Source organism: Corticium candelabrum, chromosome 8, assembly GCF_963422355.1.
Source record: "Corticium candelabrum chromosome 8, ooCorCand1.1, whole genome shotgun sequence".
Lineage (NCBI taxonomy): Eukaryota > Metazoa > Porifera > Homoscleromorpha > Homosclerophorida > Plakinidae > Corticium > Corticium candelabrum.
The window spans coordinates 654105-680341 of NC_085092.1; the positions used below are offsets into that span (position 1 = coordinate 654105).

Below are 26237 nucleotides of genomic sequence, written 5' to 3' on the forward strand. Positions count from 1 at the left end.
GAAGTGGACCCAAAAAATAATTTGCGTAGACTACTAGTAAGAGTCTGTGCTCCGAGGGTAAGAGTGGGTGTGACGTGGGAACCAATAGGGTATCGTGTACTGGAAGAACTCCTGCAAATCGTCTATTCTTTACTTTTCTTTGTCGAATCACGTAGTGCAAGTACGACGTATTTTGCAAACGTTTCTGTATGGTTGTCGGTATGGTAAAGGGTTTTATTTCTGCAGCAATTCTACCCGGAAATACATACTACGACTCCAGTGTTCTGCTCGTACTAGAAGCGCTGCGCTGTACCTGCCACCATGCCTTTAGACACTGTGCTGCTTCTTGATACTTCGGGCTCGATGGCTGGTCGAGGAATGCGGGAGCTTCAGAGAGCTTGCAAGGTCTTTCTTGACGGTGTTCAAGAGACGGCAAGAGAATCAAACTTAAAGGTAGTCTAATCTGTGTAGGTGCATGGCAGTGCGATCTTTTGTGTAAAATGTACTTTTTTTGCTAAATTTACGGTGTCATGACGTCATTGAAAATGATGACCTAAACACAACGTGCTATGTCATCAGATTGCTAAGGGGAAAATTTTGTTACCTTGTTTGCATTGGATTTGGGAGAAGTTGAACCTACAATTTTCAGTCATACAGTTACTGAGTAGGAGATTTGTATAAGTCACGTGACTTGAGAAAGAATGTGACATAATCCTGGTTCACAGTATGACGCTGGTGTCTTGTGAGTGTCCTGGACGCTGACAAGGACTTTCACAGGAGCGTCAGCGAAGACGCTGGCACTGTACCATTCACACAGTATTGCATCTGACGAGCGTCCATTGCACAAAGAACACACTGTGACAGTGGTCTGGCACTGCAAAGTAAGCACGTGTGTACAATGTACTTGCGACAGACATGGACGCCGACGTTTTGCTTTTGTTGCTGCTGCACCGTAGTCTCTAGGCTCGAACTTCCAGACCAGAGAGCACACGAAGCGCGAACTCTAGTCTTGACCACAACGATACTACAATGATTTCGGAAGTACTTATCACAAGTGATTCTAAATGATAGTCTAACAGCGTAGGATCGGTTTACCTAGATCAACATATTATTTATAAATGCCATGAGATCTCACGGACAAAAAGAGAGACGTCTGCCGTGTTTGCGGCGATACCTTGGTGGACAGCATGAAACGATGACTCTTTGATTCTTCGGCAGACTGCTAGCTAGTCTAACTGCTCGACTAGTGAGACTACCACTCGACCAGTTGCCAAAGGTGATGGCCTAGCAACGCTGCTGTGCATGTCCTGTCACCGCAAGCTTGAAAATATTGAAGAACTGAAGCTGAAACTAAACTAAGATGTGTGCGTGCACCAGAGTCTTTATCACGGCTCTGGCATGCACTTAGCCACCCGTGAGGATTTCACACACGCACAATCAGCGTTAGTGCACTTAGCATACCCAATTATTGCTAAACCAATCAGAATTTACAACCGACATTTCGGTTCTAAGACACTGATTGGCTTAGAAGGCTATTTCCGAAATCATTTTAGTACCGTTCTGGTCTAGACTAGAGTTCGCACGCTGCACGCTCTCTCTGGTCTGGAAGTTTGAGGCTACATAGTCTCAAGCGTTTTCTTTCATCCTTAGGTTCTTGTAGTCCTTTGACTGGACTGGCCAAACGCAAGGAAAATTACACACACACACACACACACACACACACACACACACACACACACACACACACACACACACACACACACACACACACACACACACACACACACACACACACACTCAATGAAACTTCCATCTATGCCATGTGAACATATAGAATATCCTGGATACGTCCAGTTGCTCTGACTGACTTTCGATTGGTTGAAAATGAGCAGGTGATGTCATCGGACACTGGGTCACTTCCAGCTAGGACGCTTGATTAGAACTTTTCTCTACTCCAGCATTGTGGACGCTAGGAGGGCGTCTTGCGAGAGTCGCGGATGCTGACATGTTCACAGTGTGACGCTGATGCTCGCTCATCGTCAGGGTCCAGGATGCTCACAGGACGCTTGTGCTAGCATCGTACTGTGAACTGGGCGTAAGGCTGTTTTTACAGAGCTAATCAACTTTACTTTGTCTTTAGAAGGGCTTTAGAACGTCATTAGAAAATGTTTATACTGCCACTAACAATCGTTAGGCTAAAGTGATTCTAAAGGTGGTAGCGACTAGCTTTAGATCTCCTTTACAACTGCACGGGACCAGCTCACTTGCAGCGCATGCGCTTGTGAGCAAAGATGGAGGTTAGAGACTGATTATGATTTTACCATTAGCTTCAGACACACTGCAAACATTGCTGAAATCTGTAATGACTGCCTTTCATTCGTCAGACAAACTATTTCGACCCGGGAGACACGGAAAATACCAGGATGTTTTGGAAAAGCCAGGATAAGCAGGAGACGCACGTGACATACTAACGCTTTTTAGCGGTGTAAACAAAACATTACTATCGGTAGTTTCACTAAAGTACTTTTACCAAATTCCCGGTGTAGAAACAAAAGAGCATGGCTATGTATGTGTGTGTATGTGTGCCTACATGTACATTTAATGCAACTTTGTCGTGCTTGGGTAATGTCGGACATGCAGCAAATTATTGATCACTATTGCAAAGCACAGCTTATGTTATGTTGACATTGCTTAGCTGTGGCATTTGTTAGAGAATCACATCTATGTAGGCAACTGTAAGACAGATCAGATAGTGGAATAGGAGATTTGATCAGAGTGATCTTATTGTAAAGATAACAATGGTTAGTGTGTTGCATGGGCATGTCATGCATACATAATGTAGGCAGTGCTGCCATCAATAGACGATATTTGGGGGCGGAGCTTCTAGAGCATGCGCAACCTCGAGTGTAACACGCACCTTCTCCGATCTCGCTGTACACAAAGTCCACGTTTCCGGGTGTGCTTCTGGACCGTGGATCATCTTGCCGTTGACTAGGCTTTGTAAGTAAGTTCACTACTTACCATTTCGTGCATCTTGTGAGAGACTTTGCTTGCGTAGAGACACGTAGGAAGCCATTTCTTGAGTACGGCTTCTCGAGGGTAAGAGACTACTGTTTAAGCTGAAGTCATCTGATTCACACTCTGAACAGATATACGTGGAGTGGAAGCACAAACTACTCATTGTCTAGTGATAGATTAGTTTAGCGAGTGAAATCATGCCACCTGGGAACCCATTTGGGGTAACCAGACATGTAGGACGTTTTGCGTTGTTTCTGGGCAGTCTGACTTGCTTCTGTATATATGTGATTGGCCAAGTCGAAGATGTTACTGTGATAACTTGTACTCAATAGGTACTGATGCGGAACACAGTACAGTACACGTACACTACAGTCTATTTATTAGCACTGCCAGCTTACAAGTCCCAGCAACAGTTATGTCTAAAGTAACACAACACACACACACTAGCTATTTCATAGCTGTAATGTCTAAATCAGAAAGCAGAGGCTGTTCTACCTCATCCGCAGGTGCAGTTGATCAAGATATGTATATAGTCTAGTGATCCTAGAGAAGTGAAGATGTTGATTGTCAAAAATGTCAATGAGACTGAAGCTGATGGTTTACGTCGGATAATTGAACAGCAAGTAAATGAAATAGTAGAACTTGAAAACAAGATTAGAGTTTTCGAGTAAGACCTTGCATCTGCAAAGTCTGAGTTGCAAGGAATCGCTCGATGAACACACTGCCAAACGATAAATTCAAGTTTTACAAGTTTTGTGTTGAGAAATGTGCTTGATACAGTGTGGAGTTGGATTGAACCATTAGCCAAGACTATTACTCTGTATAGCAAACAAAAAATCAGGCCATGGTATCAAGTGATGTAAGCTCATGAGCTCACCGCCTTCCATGTAGGGTTGAATAGGCCAGACAAATTTTTGCAGACTCTAGTTCGACAAGATACACAGTTCCACAGTTCCAGAATGCTAGATGGGGGAAACAAGCAGTCCTATTCAGCCACACAGTGCGTCCAGAATGGGTTCCCCTACCGCAAAATCTTCACCTGATAAAACTTCCATCGCTAGGCAATGAGTAGTCTGTCTTTCCACTCCACGTGTATCTGTTCAGAGTGTGAATCAGGCGTCTTCAGCGTGAACAGCAGTCTCTTACCCTCGAGAAGCCGTACTCAAGAAATGGCTTCCTACGCATCTCTACGCAGGCAAAGTCTCTCACAAGATGCATGAAATGGTAAGTAGTGAACTTACTTACAAAGTCTAGTCAACGGCAAGATGATCTACGGTTCAGAAGCAGAGCCGGAAACGTTGACTTTGTGTACAGCGAGATCTGCGAAAGGTGCGTGTTACCCTCGAGGTTGCGCATGCTGTAGAAGCTCCGCCCCCAAATATCATTTATGAGTCTGGATATTGGATCAGAATTCTATTTTGTAACATGCTATTTGTAAAATTAGTTGTAGTAATTTGAGGCAACGTGTTAGTGAATACTGACAATTATTTGATTCTACAATAAATTTGTGGTTGTCATAAAGCTAGCTGTTTCTATGAGAAAGTCTCGCGGTGAATTCGCACAAAGTTTGGTCGCCATTTCGCAGCAAATTGCATTGGATCCACGACGAGTTACAGCGCATCCATGGTGAATCCGCAGTGAATCTGCAGCGATTCACAGCAGATTTGTGCATTGTGAATTTTCATAGTGAATTCGCGGCGACTCGTTGTGGATTCACAGTGAGACTTCATCATGGGTATTAATTAATATGCACTGCTGACTTTATCTATGCCACAATCGCCCATTTTGGAGTTTTGGAGGGGCATAACTACACATGATTATATGTTTGTGTGTGATGGAAGATATTAAGAACTTTGTCTGTGTCTGTGTTTATTTGTCATGTTTACTAGGAAACAGGTAGATTGTATATGTACATGAAATGAAACTTCAGTGATGTTCCCAACAGTACAAACACATGACACAAGGTCTCCAACATTACATGTGATTGGTAGATTAATAAATACCAGATGAACTGATTATGTTGTAAACCTTTTTCAGCTTGAGTCTTGTCCACGGGTATATGGGTAGAAATGCTGATTGAGTTTACTAGTTGTTTCATGACTGTTGATATATATTAGTTGCTCATTGTACTACCATAGCTACTCTTGTATCATCCCACTCTCCATGGCACATCAGCTTAGTCTGTGAAGTATGAGATGGGGCCTTGCTGGAAGATATGACAACTTTAGGTGTTAATTGGCGGAAGTGTTTGACTAATTACTTCAACTCAAGTTTGCTGTACATAAGGTCAGTGTTCTTACTTGCAGCGTCTGCTCAGACTTAATTGCATTTGTGAACTTTGTACTTCATCAACAACAAGTAGGTGGCACACATTATCTTTTGTACTGCCCCAAATCCTGCTCATCGAGTACATCATGGTTTTATGTGTCATCCAACCGCTTTTAGAAGGGGTAATCAAGATGTTATCAGGGATGTAATGTTCAACCGACACCTTACTTGCTGCTGTCCTTGACACTACTGAGCCATGTTGACGATGCCATTTTTATGATGAGGCACTTCTTTTCTACTGTAAAAAGAGCAAATTTTCTTGGCATGACTGTCAACTCAATTCTCAAATGCTGAATAATGTCCAAAACTATGCGCTAACTCAAGTAAACCTATTAATTAAGTGGAGCTTAGGAGCACCAAAAATGTCAGCTGCTGGGTCAAAGTTGGGATGGTGGCTTAATGGATAATGGGATGATACAAGAGTGGATACAGTATATCTTGTAGATTTTGAGAATGAACTGCAGTATGTGATTTTGATACAACATGGTTGATTTAGCGTTTATGTGTATTTTTAGGAGAACATTGCAGTTGTGGAGTTTGGGGAAAAGGCAAGGGTTGTACAGAGTTTGACGAATGATTACAACAAGTGTCGTAGAGCTATTGGTGAGATTATAGTAAGTGTGATTTAGTCAACCTTTTGTAATTGAGGATAACTGTTGTTATAGACTCTTTAAAACCAGGAGGTCGAACTCCAATGTTTGATGGTCTGATGGAATCATTGAAGGAAATTATAACAAACGGTTTGTCTAGTTGATTGTAGAATAGTATTTATTGTTATTGTGAGATTGAGTAGTTGGATAAAACATGCGTATGTAGGTGGTGTTGTCAAAGTGTGTGGCCGACCACTCACCCCAAGAGTTATACTAATGACTGATGGATTGCCAACAGATGAGAAGGGCGAGACTGATGAGGTATGGACTCTATTTTCTCTTTTTGTTTGTTTTCTACTTGCTCTTGCATCTAATTTTTTGTTTGTTTATTTTGTACTATTATGTACTGTTATGTGTTTTATATGGAGTGAAGCTAGTGTTGTACCCAGGCCCGGAGGAGAGGGCCTGGTACACGTTGTTTGTGCATACATGCATAAATTACTTCGAAATTGAGGTAAGGTATACACGCATGCAGAACCCATGTTGTTTAGAATCTCGAGCTGATAATGTCACGTGCAACGAACAGCACAGCAAAACAGCTTTCGTGCATCAGTAGTGGATGAAGCCATAGACCTAGACCCAAGGTCAAATGATCTAACTAGACGATTTTAGACCTTATTTTTGTGGCAGCTGTTTGGAGTGTCGAGTTTGTTGTTCATTGATGTCTACTCGTACTGCAGTCAGGCTGTTTACAGTGATTGTTTACTCAGAAGGACTGCAGCAGAAGTTGCAGCCTATTTTTGGTGTCTATCTGTACGACAAATGGTCTTCCACACAGACCTGCCAGCACGGTGCTCGGTGCATTTGAGCTGCAGCAGAATTGAGGGTGCAGGCACATGACAACCAAGACTGGCATCTAAGTTGAAGAAAGCGGACAAAAACATCACCAGAGATGATGCATCACCTTTACAGTGCCGTGCACGTGAAGAATCACTTTCTAGCTAAGCGCACACTGGCTCCTAGGCCTTTGAACATGTGTACAGTACGGCCGCTGAGAAAGGCGAGTCACTACTGAACACGGAAGCTGTTTCGCTGCCATTTTGCACGCATTACCCTGATTTCATGGTAATTTATGTGCACATGCGAAAAGAACGGGTACCGGGCCCTCTTTGGTGAGCGGGCAAGAGGGTCTGGGTATGAGGCTAGGGATGAAGAATGTGCATTGTAATTTGCATGGACTTCCAGGTTTGAAATATAGGAGGAAGACAGCTTGCCCACTGGACAAGTTACATACTGTAAATCGGCAAATTTCGTAAGCGGAAAACTTTTGTAAATGTCCAAATTTGCCATTTCGTAAGCAGCCAACTTTCGTAAGTGTTGATGAACATAGCCACTTTTCAAATCAGCAGAATAGAAATCACAGCACCATGCGTAAGTATCTGCTAAGCAGTATCTCACCAGGTGTCCAGGTACGGACATGTCAATACCACAGCATCATGTGTAAGTATCTGCTATTGCCTAGGCATGTGTCCTGTTTCACCAGCTCTAGGTGTCAGTCTGCCTGGCAGGGGTGACACGTGATGATTATTACACTATGCAAAGTGTCGCTAAAAATGTAGATTGACAGATATTAGTAAGCATTTAACTTTAGTAAAAAATCTGAGATCGCTTATGAAATTTATGGAAGTTAGATGCTTACAAAATATTGTTGATTTACAGTAATTCTTACTTTCCCTTGCTTGTCTTCAACCCTAGTGACAGTTAATCTGCAAGAAAAATCTAATTTTAGGATAGTCTTGTTCGCTATAAAATTTACCCGTAATCCAATCTAACCTGATGATGACTTGTTGACTTCTGTTCAGCTAGTTTAGTCTAGTCTAGTCACTCTCAGTGTTAGTTGTGGTGTTAACATCTTCTAAAGAACGTTGTCTTCTTTGGTGAGGACCATGAAGATACGCATCCGAACGTCTTCTATGCTGATTACTTGACTGCCACTATAACCTAATGGCACTGTTTGGTACAAATGCTTTCATTGTAATACTGCTTGATGATTGTGCAGTTAGCAGTCATTGAGAGTTGAAGCTAGGGTTTAGTTGAGATTTTAGTCACTCTTGACCCTTCCCATTATTGGGAATTTCTTCCACACTTGTTTTGTCTATTGGGAACAGCAACACTATTTCAATATTCCCTAAAATGTTGTGGAATTCTCATTTGCTGTGTGCAAAATTCTTCCTAAAGAGATGATATTCCTTGTTGCAGTCTTGGTTCAGCAAGCACTTTCCTTCTAACAGTCTTTCAGCCCATGCCACTCAGTCTCAGCTGAAGTTTGGTAATCTCCATATCCAGACAGACTCTCTACATTTTTGGGCCAAAGTTGAACATAAAATCCTTAAAGGAGGAATGATTGAAAATGCCTTGAAATGATTGAAATTGGTTCTTCAATCGCCTGATATAATGGCAAGTAGTAAGCAGTTTACTTTGCTTTAAATTCCGACTCACCTTCTCAAACCTTTTAATAGTTGCATTGATTTTGTGAATGCAGCTACAATGGTAATGTATTGTGTTGAAATGTTATGCTCTGGCTGTTGATGCTCAGTGTATGGCTAAGAATGGTGAACTCATTGTTTGTCAAAAATCTAAAACAGTATGCAGCAGTTTATAACAATATGGTATATCAGTAATAATTGAATGTTATAGATTTAGGGCTCTTGCTTTTTTGTATAGGCTCGTGTGAAAGTTATTGCAGCAGCTAAAGCATTCAGTCCATCGGGATGGCGTGAGTGTGGTTTGCCTCACCCAGTACCGATTGCTTGTGTGGGATGTGGTGACTGTGATCCATCACTGCTTGATGCGATTGCCAAAATGACAAAAGGAATGTTTGTCATTGTTGAGAATGTTGCTGAACTGAGCTCGTTTTTTAGGAAGCAGGTTAGAACTTGATTCACGTCTATTGTGGCTGTTATTGACAGAATATTTTAAAGGTTTTGTTAATCAGATTTGCTGCCAAGTTTGCATCAGGTACGTTATGTATGTTTGCATAATTAGTAAGTTGCTGTTACTGTAGAAATTAAACTAAGCTAACAGACCTAAAGACATATGGAATAGAAAACTGGGAAATTATGTTTACATTAAGTACACTGTATTGTATAAGCGAATGAAAGGACTTTCAAATTTTCTGTTGATATCAGTTGTGCTTTAAGGGAACTGTCACAACGATACAATACAAGTGATAGTACTAACTGCTTTCAATTTATTAGTGTTTTTCTCTTAATAAAGCTCGGTTGATCTTTTAATTCGGCCATGTCACCTGGAACAATATTGGATGATGTATCACAGTATCATTCTCGTGGATCTTTCACTATTGCATTTGTTTCTACCAACAAGAACAGAGCTTGAAGTTAGTCTCGTGTAGCGAGACCCCTTTCCACTGCGTCATACTTCCGGGCATATAGCTGTCTCTGTGTCTGATTCTAGTTCAGCGTAGAGTTTTTAAAGTCAAACTGTTTTCAGTCACATTTTGGTTCAAAACAGTAGAGAAGGAGAGCCATGACAAGGCAAATGATACGTGCAAAAAATGTAAGCAATTTCTACATTCTATCATTGCTCTATGGTGGAACGCTCTTAATTAATTAAGGATCATCAAGGTTTTTATTAAGTTAATCTATCTTAAACTTTATTTTAGGTGCTGTCAGAGTAATATTTTAGAATAGATATACTGTTAGGATCAAGTAGACATCTGAGTTCAGTGGCATACCCAGCATTCTGTGATTGAGGGGCACTGAGCATGTTTACATTTGAAGATTGATAGCTTGACTGCAGTTAATTATGTATCTACGTACTTATTTGTGTAAGTGTGTATTTACATGGGACGATATTGTTAGATGTTAGTTCTTTACACCTTCTGATTGCAAAACCGCCAAGCCTGACGGTATTCTTTGCCACTTTACTCCCAACAAAAGGTTGAGTGGCTACATTTAGGCATACCATGAGGATGAAAATACAGATGATGGGAAGACAGAAAATCAAGACATTAATTAATAGCTACTGGAGACCACTTACAGAAGGAAAAAAGGAGTTATAACTATATGTTAATGTGGCAATGATATCTCTTAATTAATAAAAAAAATTGATGTATGTATGATTACAATGTAAACGTTTTACTGAGTCTAGTCTTAATTAAGTGCTCTTTCAATACAAACAGAAAACATGTAACCTTTGTGCATACTTGAATGTATGCATGTATGTATGTATTTATTGATGAGCTGTCATCGAAATCGGTTGACATACCATCGTGTGTATAACAACACTAGTATAGAACATCTTTGACTTAGATCCTACTGTTGTTAGCATCTTGTCTAGATCCCACTGCAACCACTGTCCACATGCACTTTAGGAAACATTGATCCAGTGGCATACTACACCCGAGCAATCGTAACCGTATTACAAGTTGATGTCGATATAGACAAATTGTGGGGAGGCCTGTGCCACCCAAATCCGTCATAGCTACGCCGCTGTATGGTTATAAGATAGCAGTGTACAACATAGGGTTAGTTTTGACATGACGTTTGCTATGTGTTTGATAAGAATGGTGAAATACTGGTATTACAATTTTTGTCTACATTAGATCTTGATCAGCTAAGATCACGAATGGCATTGATGGCTTTCTTCAGGGAGCTGGGAGAAGCTGTTGAAGATGCTGAACTTGTAAGTACTACACATGCTTTGTTACCAGTAGAAGTAACTTAGAAAGCATGTTAGTACATACTGTCCAAATGGCAGTGCAAGGAAGGACAAAAAGGATTAAACTATCGAGTACAAGTAATATCTTGAAAATTGGTTGCTAGAATTCTTTTGGATCATCTTAGTTTGCTTGCATAATATGTGAAGAAATTTGTTGCTATTGATTTGGTTTGGTTACAGGATGGTTTGATGCAGCTTCTTTTTGCGATGCTTTGCTTGGAGGCCATTGTTGAAGCTGGTGCGTCTGGAGGTGATGATCCGGTGAGTAGTGAGTAGTAGCCTTTCACAATAATGGCTCAGGACTATCTAACGACACATGCTAATTGTATTAATTTATGTACATGTATACATAGCCCCCTTGTAATGGTACTTGTGGGCATGTAGGTGCATGTGCGAGCGAACGCGCATGCGCGCGCGCGCACACACACACACACACACACACACACACACACACACACTCGTGCACACACACACTCGTGCACACACACACTCGTGCACACACGCCCTTAAAACTTACTAGTTTTATATTTATAACAAGAGCTGGTAAAGCCCATTTTATAATTTCTTTTGTAACACTAACAGCACTTCACTGATTTGTGGCATGATTGGCTTTGTGATTAATTAGAAGACATTGCATGGTTAGGGTGTGGATCTTGGACTCTGATATACCTTACAGTTATTTGACACGACCACTAGCAGACAACCAAGTATTGACAGTATGTATAACCATTTAAATTTTTTATATTTTCTTAGTCATTTAGAATGGCAGTAAGATGTGAAATACTACAAGTCTTGCGTAGGTAGACCCTTCCCGCTACATCCTTCCGGCGAGAAAGGGTATGAGGAAATGCTTTATATAGGTTTGTTTGCCACTATCATTATCCCACTGCATTGCAGTGGGGTAAAGAGGTGTTTAAACGGTCTTTGGTAGGCTATCAATATTCATAATAAACATGACAACACGCATCTAGCAAATGTCATATCATGATGTTGTAGTTGTTTTAGCATTCTGATAACAACAACACCTGCAGCAGTGAGACTCGCAGTTTACGCTTCTGAGCAAAAGGCGAGCAGGCATAGCTGAAAAATCACCGTTAGTGAGGTGTGAATGCAATTGGAATGTGACGACGACAACGAGCATGCATGCATCTGTGCAATTAATTGCTCATTCCAACTGCACTCATACCTCACTAACGTCAGTTTTTTAGCTACGCCTGCTCGTCTGTTGCTCAGACGAACGTGGAGCGCAAACTGTGAGTTTCACTGCTGCAGGTGTTGTTGTTATCGGAACGCTAAAACAACTATGGCATCACAATATGACATCTGCTACACGCGTGTTGTCGTGTTCATTATAAATTTTGATAGCCCACCGAAGACCGTTTAAACACCTCTTTACCCCACTGGAATGCGGTTGGATGATGACGGCGGCAGAAGAAACCTATAAAAGGAATACCCCAGACCCTTTCCCGCCGGAAGGGTGCAGGGAAGGGTCCAGCTACGCGAGACTAGTCAAATATCTTCTAAGATTAATGCGGTTGAAGCAAACAGAAATTGGAAATTCATTTTCACCCATAATTGAAGCCTGTGATTTCTGTCTCGTTTCTATTGTTGTGTGCCCTCTGAAGAACCACGATTGCGTTGAACAAAGTATTTAGGCACTGATTTGCTTTGAAGTTCACTTCTTGTAAAGTCTTTCTAAAATCATGCGAAGTCATGTTGTTGTGACTACAGTTTTTTAACACTGCTAAACTTGTCTGTTGTCGTCAAATGGCAAGATTCAACATATTCAGGACATGGATGTTGCTTTGGTTGTGTAGTTAGCTATTAGCTCTCGTATAATTTTAGTAAACTAGGAAAATGATTGCTTGCTTTGGCTGTTGCAAACAGAAATGTTTCAATTGCATATTTCCATCAAGGTCATTGTGACTTTTAAACATTTCTTGGAATGTTTTGGTGATAAGCTCTCTATTGAATGTTGGCAGTTTGTAATTGGCTGTTTGTCCATTGTTTGTAGTTGCCACATACGACCAAATGCGAAATGATGCTTTCGATGGGAGCATTTGAGGGGGGAGTGACAAATTTTCCATGCAGGCTGGAGACGATCAAGCCTCATTTGAGTATGCTCTTGTGGCTTTTACAAAGTCTCCTGACTCATACCTCATAGAAAAATGAAGAAGCACTAAAGTGCTAAACCCTGAGCTGTTATCCACATTGAATCTAATGACAGATGTACAGTATGAGAAGGGGGCTGAACACATTGACTGGCAAGTGTGATTGTCAACATCTTATATCTCTATTGGGTATACCTCTTGAAAGCATACAAAGACATCATGACATTAACTGTCACACTAAGTAACAGTCTAGCGATATGTGCATGCCCTGCATTCCAGTTGTCCGTCTGTCCCTTGGTTGGTCTATTGAGGCATTACTGTAAGCATAGTGCATGTGAGCTGTTAGACCTTATTGAGGACAGAAATTAGCACATCTCGACTTGTTTTACAAATCTTGTTAATTACTGCAGCAACAGCATATATCAAATTCAATAATTGTTTTTTTGTCCTTAACTTAGTTTATTGATGGACTGCCACCACATGGTTCTCGTGTTCGACGAGGTCGAAACTGGAAATGGGGTAGTCAGGGCAACAACATGTGTGGAACAGTCATTAAACATGACAGAAGAGGTGATAGTTATAGTGTGAGAGACTGTAATTATTAATGTAGCACTTTTTCTACACTTGATGGACAGGAGTCGTTGAAGTGGAATGGGACTCTGGGCATGAAAATCACTACAGAATGGGAGCAGAAGGATGTTATGACTTGAAAGTGAGTGTAGTCTATAGATGTACGTGTTAAGGTGGCTAGTGCTGTTGTCTTTTCTGTTTGTTGACATTCACAATTAAACATACATGCAGTGCAAGTGATATTCTTGTTGGTAGTGGAAGAGTTGGGAAGGTGAAATTTTTTCTCTTAATTGGAACTCTACTTTGCTGATGTACAACAGTTGCGAGAAGCATGTATACATGTGGTTATTAAGAAATTGTAATATTTTAATTACATAGAACTTGATGGATGTAATGGTTTCACTATGTTTGAAACTTGCTGCTGCTTGTGTGAAAGTTAACAACTAACACTTTTGCCTTATTTTCAGTCTATGGATTACTTTCTTAAACTGTGGGTTGTATTTTCTATTAAAACCAAGGAATGATCAGCTAATGGCATACTTTTATGTAAGGCTGACGTGTTCTTTGACTTTCCTTGGTTTTCGAAATATGCAAAGATGCATCAGGGGTCTGTTGTGTCTGTTGAGTTGAGAAGAGTAGCTTCTTAATTAAGTTACTAACAAACATGTAGCAGGGAACTGTTTAATCATATTTCTAATAGTATTTACATGATAATGGTTTTATAGTTTGTAAATGTGTTTTTGGTCAGATTGTTGATGAACCTCGAGTTGTGGCCAGTATTGCTGAAGTGAAACCAGGATGTATGGTTGTAAGAGGTAATGTATTTATGATACTTGTTGTGACAAGCATTGGGACTTGTTATGTTTTTGATCCAATACAATTTAGGCAGAGACTGGCAGTGGGGCACACAGGATGGTGGACAAGGCCAAGTTGGTGTTGTATATCGTGTGGAGCGTAGTAGCAAGTCTGTCAGAGTGAGTGTACATGCCAACAGTTTGTTAATTTATTGATCTACACTTCTGTTTTTGTGTCCATTGAAATTGTTGACTTAGTTTGCCAATAGTCTATTAGGTTACTTGCTGATGAAGTATGATACGGTTTTGTAGCGAATTACATATCTAGAGGTCTCATGTATTCACTTTAGAGTTTGACTATTATAATGTCTTTATATTGTCATCCATTCATAATGTGTGCTTGTAGTCTAACTTGAGCTGTCGACAGGTTCGATGGCCAGGTGGAACTAGAGGACATTACAGGAATGGAAAGGATGGAAAATATGACTTGCAGTTGGCAAAGTAAGTTGATTAGGTTTCCTCACTTTTCTTGATATTTTGGTATGTCAATAATGATGCTCAACAGTCAGTCTATGTCTCATACACGAATATCAGCTGTCATAAAGACTGCAAGTTTTAACATCATGCCATCTTTATCTCCTCCTAAAGCACCAGTTAGTGGATCGTCTCCACGTAAACCACCAGTGGAAGATCAAGGAAAGTATTGCTGGCAGTGGCAGGTGGAGAGTGAATTTCTTTATAGATATACATTATATAAAATGTGTGTATATACAAACAGGACAATCAGGGCCAGTGGCGTACGTATACAGAAGATAACCTGAAGAAATTGGAAGAGATATATGGTCAAAATCCAAATGCTGTTTGCAAAATGGTTAATGGCAAATTCGAGTCAGATCTAGTAGAACAACAACTGTGTTGGTATGTTGATTACAGCATTCTGTCTTAGATATAAAATCAACTTTGAGTCAATGAGGCAAGTAAACACTTCAACAAATGCTTCACGACCTATACGAAGGACACGTAAGTGTTGTATGTTGTATCAGATGACAGTGATGATTTCAACCTGCAAGTTGCATACTGAAAAGAAATTATTAGCTCTGGTGGTTGTGAGGGTGGTGGTTGTGGTGGTGATGTGTGTGTGTGTGTGTGTGTGTGTGTGTGTGTGTGTGTGTGTGTGCATGTGTGTGTGTGTGTGTGTGTGTGTGTGTGTGTGTGTGTGTGCATGCGTGCGTGAGCACAGATGTGTGGGCACGTGCACATTTGTGCATGCATGGTCCGACACACACTCACATCATCAGACACATTTGGTGAGTGGAAACACTGGGAACTTTGGGTCACAAAGTCAATTCAGGTTGGGCACAGACATAGAACTTGAGTACTTGATCTTTGACTAGGGATGGACAAGATATTTGGCCCAGCAAGAACAGCATACAGCGGATGGTACTTGTGGGCCTTGATGTCCAGTCTCAGGCCAGACTTCTGGTGGCTAGTCAGCACTGCCTCAAAGATCTGTGTATTGCACAAATACCTTGTTTGAGATATGATAGCGATCTTATTGTAGGATTCACCCATTGTGTATTGTTTTGTGGTATAATTAACATATTTGTACTCATGCACTGAGTCTGTGTCTCTGTCAGTGTGTTAATTGACATTCACAGTATGCTAAGATGTTATGTTGTGTAGGTATGTCTCAAGATGATTATGATCTCGCATTGGCTATTGAGAGGTCATTGCAGATTTTATAAATAGTCAGGGAAGTCTCAATTGACTCTTTTTGAGCTGTATGTTTCTTATCCAAGGTGTATTGTAATGTATTTCTAGCAACAGTTGGTTCGTTTATGGTCTTCCTATTTAGGACATACAACATAGCTCGTTTGTAGCGTTTTAGTAATATGGTAGACCAGTTTGAGTACAGTAGCATAGCACACTTATGTACATATGGATGCGCGGACAATGTGTAAGATTCCGAGGCATGCCGTGTTAGCGCACGTTATATGATGTAATATAATTCTGTTGTTATCCCGATTACATGGCGTCTTCTCCTACAGAAGATATACGACGAAGCTTTAAAAGACTTACTGTAGATCAGTCACGGTTAGGCGAGTTTATATTTTGAAAAATATTGGGGCCTTAATAGGTTACCGATGATGACGTTGCATATTAGTTGCGTACCGAGGTATCTGTCTTGTCTACAGGGACGGTCACAAGACGGACGAGTTTATACGCGATGAGTGGAGAAGTATTCCTACAACTTCTGAGGATGAGAAACTCAAAACGTCCCCAGTAACGAAACAGAGAAAGACAGAACAATGTTACACTACAACGCGTCACGCGACCCGCCAGTTGGATCAGCGTGAACAGTGTTTCACTCGCCGTGCCATACCGTACATCAGTCGTCCAGTCCACAGTAAACTTTCGTCTCGCTGCGTTGCGAGATCTGTGACAAGAATGAAGAGTTGTAGAGAGGAGTGCGTTCAACCTAACAATGTGTCTGTTAATGAGCTAGCTGCCTATCTAGATAACTATTTGCACATACCTAAGGAAATGTCACACATGGCGGAACTGATGTACACATAGTAACTACAGTTGGATGAAGAATTTAGAATTAAAAAAGTGTGTTGTGTTAGAGACAGTTTAGTGTTAGAGATGGGTTAGTGTTAGGTTGTGTTCATCAAAGGATTTTATGACAGGAAAGATATCAGGATATGCTTGCATTGAGGTTGTTGGTTGATTGTGATACTGCATGTGGTACTACTGCATATGTGGAGAATTTATTGGGAAGATTAGCTGTGGGAAGTTATGATTACAATTTACTGTTGAAGTTGAGATATGGCCTTGGACTAGGGAGTATTACTGCTTGTCATTACTGTACCATACTGACTGTGAAATATCAAGGTTAATTAAACTAATCGCCTACACTACCATATGCCAACTTGATTTTTGATTGGACAATTTTACTGTTTGATGGGCAATTCCTATTTGTTTGTTGTTTGCTTTACTTGTACAGTTCTACATCATTATTGGCCTTTAATTGACAACATACTGTTCGATTAATTAATTAATTGATAATTTATTAAAGTAAGTAACGGCCAATACAAAAATTTTATAGCTCATCAATATCTGCTTTTAATCTAAATGTAATAGAGTAATAATGTGTACATGATGTGTTGTTATGTAAATATACTGTAATGAAATTCCTATTTGCTTGTTTGCTTTACTTGTACACTTCTACATCATTATTGGCCTTTAATTGACAGCAAACTGTTCAATTAATTAATTAATTGATATTTTATTAAAGTAATTAATGGCCAATACAAAATTTTCTTAGCTCATCAATATCTGCTTTTTAATCTAAATGTAATAGAGTAATAATGTGTACATGATGTGTTGTTATGTAAGTATACTGTAATGATCTTCGCAATATTACTAAAATCTGCTCTTGCTGAAATGAAGCTGAGGATAATTTCTTTAGATGCTGTAAGATCAGCAAATGACCTGAATAAATGTTGTAAATAGCCAAACAAGAAATGAAACCACAAGACAATTAATTAGTTGCACAAATTGTTGTCAACTCCATTTGCAAGTAAGTGGATGTGATCTGAGGATCTGAATGCTCGGATCTAATAAGTGTGTTTTGCTAGTTAGCGTTACATTATGAATACATTATGAATACCATATCTAACGTCGTCCATTCGATTACTCGTGTAACAAACATTCTACGCGCTGTTAGCATCAATATCAATGAAACTGATCTGAATTTGGTCACCTCCAGTGGCGGCGGAGCTGGGGTAAAAGGAGCCCCCAACTTGACGATCAACAACTGCGAAGAAATTTCGGAAAAAATTGAATTTTAATTATGACAGTGTTCACCAGAACCATAGATGTGTGTAAACGCTTTCTGTTGCCTAATTAGGAGGAGAGTGTAAGTTAATTAAAGTTGAACATCAGAAAGCGCTTTCCGACAGGAAATGCAACTGGAAGCTCACCCGTTGTAGTTCACTTACTCTGATGTCCTTTCATGCGCCGCCCTTGCGAGTCGCTCCGCCACCCCTGAGGTCCTCAGTGAGTATTTATAGTATAATATGATAGCACCGAGCACACGAACTAATAGTCTTGCAGACAAAGTCAACGTTAACTAGCTGTTAGTAAAGTGTTGCTGAAGCAGTAGAGATGTGCTTACGTGGTAGATTATCTTTATAAAAGTTGAATGCCTTTAATTAAGACATTCGATCAGCAGAGGCGTAGGACCTAAGGAAGGGCACCTAATTAGGTTGGGGGAATCGGGATGCCATTATTGGAGCTGCTCATTTTTTAGAGCTCGTTTTCACGATGAACTGTTTTATCTAGAGTGACCGTAGGCTGCTGATTGGGGTCGTGGCCCCCCGTCAAGTTCCTACGCCTAGACATTGCATCGCGACAGTCTAGACAGTCAAAGCGGTGTAATTACATGTTGAACTTAGAAGAGCAGTGCCCAGAAAAGAGGGTTTCTGGGCAACGCGGAAACATGCTGGCCCAGGTTACGTCCATCCAGTGAAGTGTGACTTCGTAGTGACATCCTAATAATCGCAGACGAAATGACGGTTTTGTGCAGATAACACTCTCTGTCCGCCCGTTGCGTGTGCATGCTATGTAGAGGGTGAGAACGTGCTGAATCCGTGCCTGGTCGCAAATCTCAATTGTCACCAAATAGTGAAGAGAGGCGCCACGCTCCACTCATCCTAGTTTTACTAGAGTACAGTACTAGTGTAATTCAGGACTCTGTAGATAAGCATCCTGAATTAGTTACTCAAATGATCTAGCTAGATGTGCAGAAGGTGTCGAAGGATGATGCTCTAGAGAGACAGTGGCAATTAATAAAGCCCTGAGTTGCTGCTAGATTATTTTTCTTCACTACAAACTCATCCACTGTGTACTTCATAAAGTGCCTACAAGCGCATAGCACATATTATAGTATGTGGAAAGCCGAATTGGAGGCAACAGAAGGACGCACCAATGCAACAACAACAAGAAAGTAGTTATGCGCCATTCCCGCAAATCTATGGAACGTGTGACGCTAGATATAAGCAGGCGGCACTGTAATGGCACGCGAGACATGTTCACCTGTCCAAGTGACCTACCTATGTTGTTTTCTATTCATGTGTGTTGCAGTGCCTGGTGCTTGGGCTCTGAAGACTGCCCAATAATTTGTATACGAGACAACGCCTTTTTGGGACACCTAGTGCGTTTTGCTTTTGGCAAGTCTGGGCTCAAACGGGGCCGCTTTCGGTGTTCTCGAGGTGAGCAAAGAGATCAAACAGTTACACGCAAAACGTCAGTCGTGAAGCTCTGAAAACAAATGAAGAACGTAAGTAGAGAGACAAGGTTTGGACATAGGAGGCTGACGGCCTCAACTGGCGGCAATCGAAGTGTAATCTTCGCTTCTGTCGTGTGTCTGTTGACGAGTCAATGTCACCTGGCACCAAACGGAGTAGTCGCTCTGGCCTGGGACTCGGATTCTCACGGTATTGTCGTAAACGGCACATTCTTCTACGACAGCAGTACCGTCTGGACTCCTCACCGACTACTCGATGGCAACAATTTCACTAACCGGACACTGGAGATTGCGTTGTCTACAAGCGATCTGCTCTATGTAGGAGGTAGAAACCGTTCTGTAGTCTACCATTTGGACGCACGTCAACACTTTGGGTTTACGTCAGTCATTATGGAAGGCTTCAAGTCTAAACACATGTTTCTGATGTCTGCTGCAGCTGAGACTTTTATGAGTACTACTGCACTCGCGTCGATGTCTGGTCCCAGACCTGTACTATCCATCATTCCCTTTCATTACTGGCACGTTGATGGAACTCGATTTTCTAACGGATTTATTCCGAGGTTTGGACAAGAACTCAAAGGCAGAGCTCTAGCAGATTTACTCTTGCAGTCTAGTGCTTCGCTAAATATTAGAACGGTGCTCGTTGTTAAAGATGAACAAGCCAGTCCGGAGTTGAAAATTTTTGACATGGAACTGGAAAGTTTTTTGAAGCTGGAAATGCCATTGTCAGTAACAACAGTATCTCCCAATTCACTGAACGAATCACTCCGTAGCTCTGATGTGGTTATTGTTGATTGTAGGCTGGAGCACTTTGAGCCGTTTGCCTCAATACTTGTCAAGTCAAATGTTTTGAGTCAACATGCGTGGATTGTGTTCATGCAGGATTTTGCAGAAATTCAAAGTTCAACTTCCATATTAAAGATTACTTCCGTACTAAAACATTTAGATATTCAGTTGTTCGCTTTTTGTCAAACAGTCAGAGAACGTTTGGGGAGCTGTTCTAACTTTTCCAGTCCAGCTAGCATTTACTATCATTTGTTTGATGACCTGCTAGCTATCATTGGTAATGCAACTATTTCATCGGACTTTGATGGCAGCAAAGTGACCTATCAGGTTTTGCACTTGTCAACTGAAAATGCAACAGTACCTATTTTGACAGATGGTGCTGCCTTTGTCGAGGATCTTGGAAAACAATGTATGGCCACTAGTTACGGAAAATTGGCTCTAACAACTGGTAGGGCAACACTCGATGACTGTAGTGAAGCATCACGTGTTCAATTCCAGCTGCTATTATTGCAGAGTAAGTCAAATTGGGCAGCAGTGGGAAGATGGAATGCTAGCAGACACGCTGAGTTGTCTGCAAAAATTGACGCTTTTGCTCGTGGTTTTAATGAAAAGGACTCGTTGGATTTCACCAGGAAACTAAAAGTCTTGTTTGGCAACAACTACCCTCCATTCACACATTCCAACTTAACCCATAATTATAGTGGAGTTGACTTCGATCTTTTGTACTTGATTGCTGACAAAATAGGAATACAAAGAGACAACATTGAGTTCACAGAGTGGGACATCACCAAGTACAAGTATTCGGATATGATTGCAACTGTTGGTTCCGAAGACAGTGAATATGATATGGCTATAGGAGGAATCACTGCCACACCAAAGAGAGCACAAACTTCCAATTTCACTAGGAGTTATCTACTTCCTGGCATCGGTGTCCTGACAAAACGGCCAGGGTTGGGTAAAGTGAACTTCTTGTGGAGGTTTCTTGAGCCTTTCACTTGGACTGTGTGGATGGTCCTTCTGGGAATGGTTGGGTTCACAGCTGTTGCATTAAAATGGTTTGGAGTAGTAAATGGTTATTCAAGTGGTTTGTGGTTGTCGAGCATTATTCTCTTCAACATGAATGAGAATCGTCTTGTCACAATAAGTAACCCGTTCGGAAAGATTTATCTCTCAGCATTAAGTATTATGGTACTGGTGCTAGTGTCTTCCTACACAGCAAATATGGCAACATTTCTTACATCATCTCAGATACAATCCCCTATTGAAGGACTGTCGTCTCTTAAACGTCAAATGGTGGCTGTAGACTTCTCATTCCACAGTTATGTTGTACTAAAGGAGCAAACAGGTTTACGCCATCTGGTTCCAGTGACAGGTAATCAGTACCTGGAACTCTTTGCTAGTGATGATATTGTAGCGTATGTCAGCGATACCCCTGATCTTGTGGCCATTGCATTAAAGCAATCAAACTGCGACTTGTACGTTCTTGAAGAAGAAAATTTTCAAAACCCGTACGTTTTTGCTATTAGTGACAAACTTTATGCATCTCATGGTCCAGCAATTAACGAGATCATTGTTGATGCCGTTGCTAACCGGCTTGTGTCGACTTGGTTCGATCAACATCTCAACTATGGTGCTACTTGTGAGAAAGTAATCGGTCTTGTGAGTGACGAAGCAAGTAGATCTGGAAAGATTGATGTTGACAACTTGGGTGGTGTCTTTATTATAACTGTTGTTGCAGCAGGTCTGTGTTTACTCTCAAGAGGTCTGCTGTTTCTTAAGCAGCAATTTAAGCGGCCTAGAATTGTACATGCTGTAATGTAATTAAACCCGAAAGGGCCTGAAGATTATGGCAATTAAGAATGGACATTTTTGACTTGAAATTGCTCATATTTGTACAATTAGATAAATTAGATATTTGTTGACATATATAGTGTACGTATATATGTTCGTGTATACTGCTGTGTGTGACTGATGTTCACCTCAGTTCTTTGAGAATAATGCCATACAATGTAACAGTATGTCGAAATAACAAAATCCAGCGGGCACGGCTTACCTTCTTTCTATCTCCACATCTTGCAGTACTGTACTGCACATACGGCTAGTGAAGGAATACCGCACGAACTACCAAGGCAGTAGTGGATTTTAAGGTATATATATATTGTCTAAATTTTAATGTGTAAAGAAATGTCCTCAATCAATTGATAATGTTTGCAAAATAGATTAACAAACTTTGCCATAGTCACATAGAAAAAGGTATGAAGGAGTTCATTACAACTTAACAAGACTATTGTTAGGGGCAGCAAGTGTTAGAGTTAGTGCAACTGCCAGGCAACACAACGCTTGACATGCAGGCATGTTTTCCAAACGTTTCCCTTTTTCTTTCCGTCTTTTACCGTCATCTCCAATGCTCCGCGTTGTTTCCGCCATCCTGACAACATGTTACGCCACAGTTTTTCCCCTACCTTAATTAACTGGTTCAGGGGGGACAACTATGGTTGCCACAATCGGTCCTAAAAAGTGGTCGAGAACATATATGTGTATACAACCTCAGATAGCTTAGAAATTATTATGACATGCATTTCAACTGCCTAGCCATAGTCATCGACCTAATAACAATGACTGATTACGCAACTACAATTTTGTTGCAGAATTTGGAAACATTGACTTTGTCTAGGCAGTCCTTCCATCGGACTCAGAGCCACGAGTCCAATGAACTCATCTAGTTGGTTCACATATATCATGAGTATCTATATATAGAAACTGTCACAATACGCAATCTTATCAACCTTAGACATATTGGTTGACGACAGGAACTTGATCACTACATAGCTAATACATTACTATATTGTGGGCGAGAGTGCGGTCTGCCCTTGCTATACATAACTGTGCATATAATTTATTTCCAGCCAGTTTGCAGTTGACTTGCCCATCAGTGTAGCTTTGTTCTACTGAAGACCAACCATGTGGATCAATACTTTTTGGCACTGCTGGCAATGTCACGTACAGGTCAGTAGCTACGAAAATGCTAGGCTATTGGTAAGTCGCTTCTCAACCCCTTGTACTGTCTAGTAGTATCATGCAGTTACATCATATTTTTTTCTAATTTTATCTAACTGTAATGGTTTGTATATTTCAAAAGGGGAGTTTAGCTCAAGCTCTGCAAGATTGCACTGGAATCTCTCAAGCATCCGATGAACAATCAGGTAATGCATAAGTTGTCATTTTATAGAGGAGCTCAGTTTTCATGTGCAGGAGTTCGTGTACGTGACAGCAACGTTTCTTGCAGTGACGAGATGCTAGTATGTCTAGTAAAGGCATATCTGCCGGAGAGCAATCCGGGAGGGTAGGGCAGCCGGATTGTAGCAGGAACGGACGAGTTGAATGCGCATTAGCGTTTCCACGCCTAGAAAATGCGCAAACCACATTCAATGATTTGAAGTGGATTCAATGCGCATTACTTGGCGGCTGCACGCAGCACCACGCCTATACACTCACACAGCTCTGGGTAGGCAGCAGTATAGATCTCTATTGCTTAAGGCGCGGATGGACGCTAGAGAGCTAAAGAACACCCTTCGTGAGGAGACTGGCAGTCATAATTGCATGTTGTTTAATCAATACCAGGCTTTAGTTAACGCTTTCTTGTAGGGTTATTGCAATTTGTATCAAGCAATGGTGTACTACAATACTGTAATAGAACAAACTGGAGATCATTAGGCTAGCGAGTGAAGATACTCAGCCTGGTGGATCACCGAAATCATCAGGAAGATCGTGTGCTGACATGGTGTGTACTGGGTCAATCCAGAAGGATAGATCCTTCAGAAGTCTACATATATATTATTTTTTTGAGAGAGAAATATATATATATATATATATTTATTTTATATAAACTCACCTACGTGGGTATCTAAATCACATTATCCAAAAACATGTCTGTACAATCTAAAGCGAGTCCATGCAATATCATTTTGGCGTTATATAGCCAAAGTTTTACCGACAGTTGTTCATGTATTGTTACTGACTGTCTGGCTGACTGCCTGGCTGACTGCCTGGCTGACTGTCAAATTTCTTTTGAAAGATAGACGTCGTGCGATGGTCTTCAATACTTCTAAACTGTGTGGTGACCACAGGCCAAGAGATTCGCACACAAGAGGGTGAAAAATACTCCAAGTTGATGTGACCTTGGCTTCATGACGTTGGTCTTTTTCCCTTTCTCCAGCTGCAGCTGCATTTCCCGCACTGTAAGCTGTTTGGGTAACGTATGACGGTTGCATTGTGTTCCTGACTGTTACATCAAAATAGGTGGCACAGCCTTGTTCAAAGTCAGGATGAAAAATACCACCCGGTCTGGCACAAGTATCAGTGTTGCAGCGTTGTTCCTTACGGCAGTTGCCATTATCCACAAGCAAAGCGTGAAAAGAACATCGCATAAGGCGTCATGTCGGCGTGTTCTTATGTTGTTCTGGCCACATCTAAGCAGGTGGTCGCCAAATTTATCTAAGATCTGTCCACAGGAACAGCGCTTGGAATCTAAATCTGCCGAGAAAGTGGGATGCCCAACTAGATGTGCAACGATACCACAAACTCTCTATGGGGCATGGAGAGGCCAGTGTTGGCGTTGGGGATTACCCGCAGCCATGCTCCAGCGTGATGTGCGGATATCGTGTTAACGTAGGAGATGCCAACGTGAAATTGCTTCACTACGAAAGAAACTCGCTGCACGCAAACAGCGAGAGATCACTTTAGTCGCTTTAGTGCAAACAACCGTTGAAGCCGTAAGTTTTGTCAGCATGTCTAGATAGTCGTGATGGTCGGTCAGTGTGGAGTATGTGACAAGCTGAAAAGGCACAAGCTGAGCGAAACGCAGTCGGAGAGTTGGTAATTATTAATTATTATGTACTGTGTATTAAATAGAGTTTAGTATATCTTCTTAGCTAAACAATGAGCAAATCAATCTTTTCTTTTAGGCGCAAGAAAGGAAGAAAGCGGTCGGTGCCGCAACGACTCTGCTGCAGGAAGACGACACAACTATTGGCAGACTGGAAGAGAAATTGAAGGTTTAGTGATTCGATGGTCTTGTGTTGAATTTACACGGAAACGCGGGTCTTTGTACAGCGTCAGCAAGCACTAGCGAACAAGAAGCTTAAGTCGGGCACGGTCACGTAAGCTGGTGTTGTCTTTAATTGAGTGCCACATTGTGGAGTCAAGAAAAGACTGAAGTTGGTGTTCACTAGTTGTAAGAACGTCAATCTTAGCCGTCGTTAGAAGAGTACGGAGACGATCTTCTACGACTGATCTGCCTTTGAGGCTGACACCTCGGTCAAGAGATGAGCTGGGGATGATGGCAGACTGTTGCGTTCCAGACAGTAGTTAAAGAACCAGCTCATATGACGAGTACAGCTTGCAAGGAAAGCTGCCGGTGCTGTTCTTGTTGATTCGCGAAGGCCCAAACCACCCAATCGTACTGGCAGGGTGGCCTGTTTCCAGGAGAGGTCTGGTATTGAGGAATGAATGATGGACTCGTGCGATGACTGTAGACCAGCGTCAAATCTGGATAGTTGACTTTCGATTACATCAGATGGAACTGTTCTGATTAAGTGATTGATTTTGCACAAAGAAAGACAAGAGCGTAAGAGATGAAGTTCCACCTGAGAGTTCCCTAAATCTGACAAAAGTTGTTGACATTCGAGAACTCTGTCAACACGTTTGGCCAAGGAATTGTTGACAAATTCTTTTGAACCACATATGGGTGATCTCAAAAACGCAGCCCCATCTTTGTTGGCATCAACACGCTGAAAGTCGCCTGGGAACTCAAGAAAGAATCCAAAAGAAGTGCCAGCTGATTGCAACTTCCTCATAAGAGATGCAACTTCAGGACGGGTTCCAATGAAAATTCCATCATCCAGGTACCACAACTGTAATGCAATCCCTGGGGTTGGACCCAATTCGTCCATTAGCTCCATTACAACAAGCGAGAATAACAGTGGACCTTAGATATAGAGAAAATTAGTTT

At 41.2% G+C, this 26237-nt stretch overlaps 2 protein-coding genes across 2 annotated transcripts; both read left to right on the plus strand.

The window, feature by feature from the left end:
* The first annotated feature begins 62 nt into the window (after window positions 1-62).
* Window positions 63-16055, plus strand: LOC134183441 (uncharacterized). The gene is made up of 18 exons (XM_062650975.1): window positions 63-160; window positions 226-432; window positions 5841-5928; window positions 5991-6065; window positions 6142-6236; window positions 8640-8843; window positions 8897-8933; window positions 10540-10619; window positions 10836-10916; window positions 13225-13336; window positions 13402-13478; window positions 14085-14151; window positions 14222-14310; window positions 14558-14631; window positions 14696-14849; window positions 14909-15018; window positions 15077-15150; window positions 15814-16055. The coding sequence occupies exons 2-18, from the start codon at window positions 301-303 to the stop codon at window positions 15873-15875; spliced, it is 1611 nt and encodes a 536-aa protein (XP_062506959.1). The 5' UTR covers window positions 63-160; window positions 226-300; the 3' UTR covers window positions 15876-16055.
* A 62-nt stretch (window positions 16056-16117) lies between these two features.
* On the plus strand, window positions 16118-16844 carry LOC134183442 (uncharacterized). Its single transcript, XM_062650976.1, has 2 exons — window positions 16118-16224; window positions 16326-16844. The coding sequence occupies exons 1-2, from the start codon at window positions 16160-16162 to the stop codon at window positions 16705-16707; spliced, it is 447 nt and encodes a 148-aa protein (XP_062506960.1). The 5' UTR covers window positions 16118-16159; the 3' UTR covers window positions 16708-16844.
* Window positions 16845-26237: the final 9393 nt, after the last annotated feature.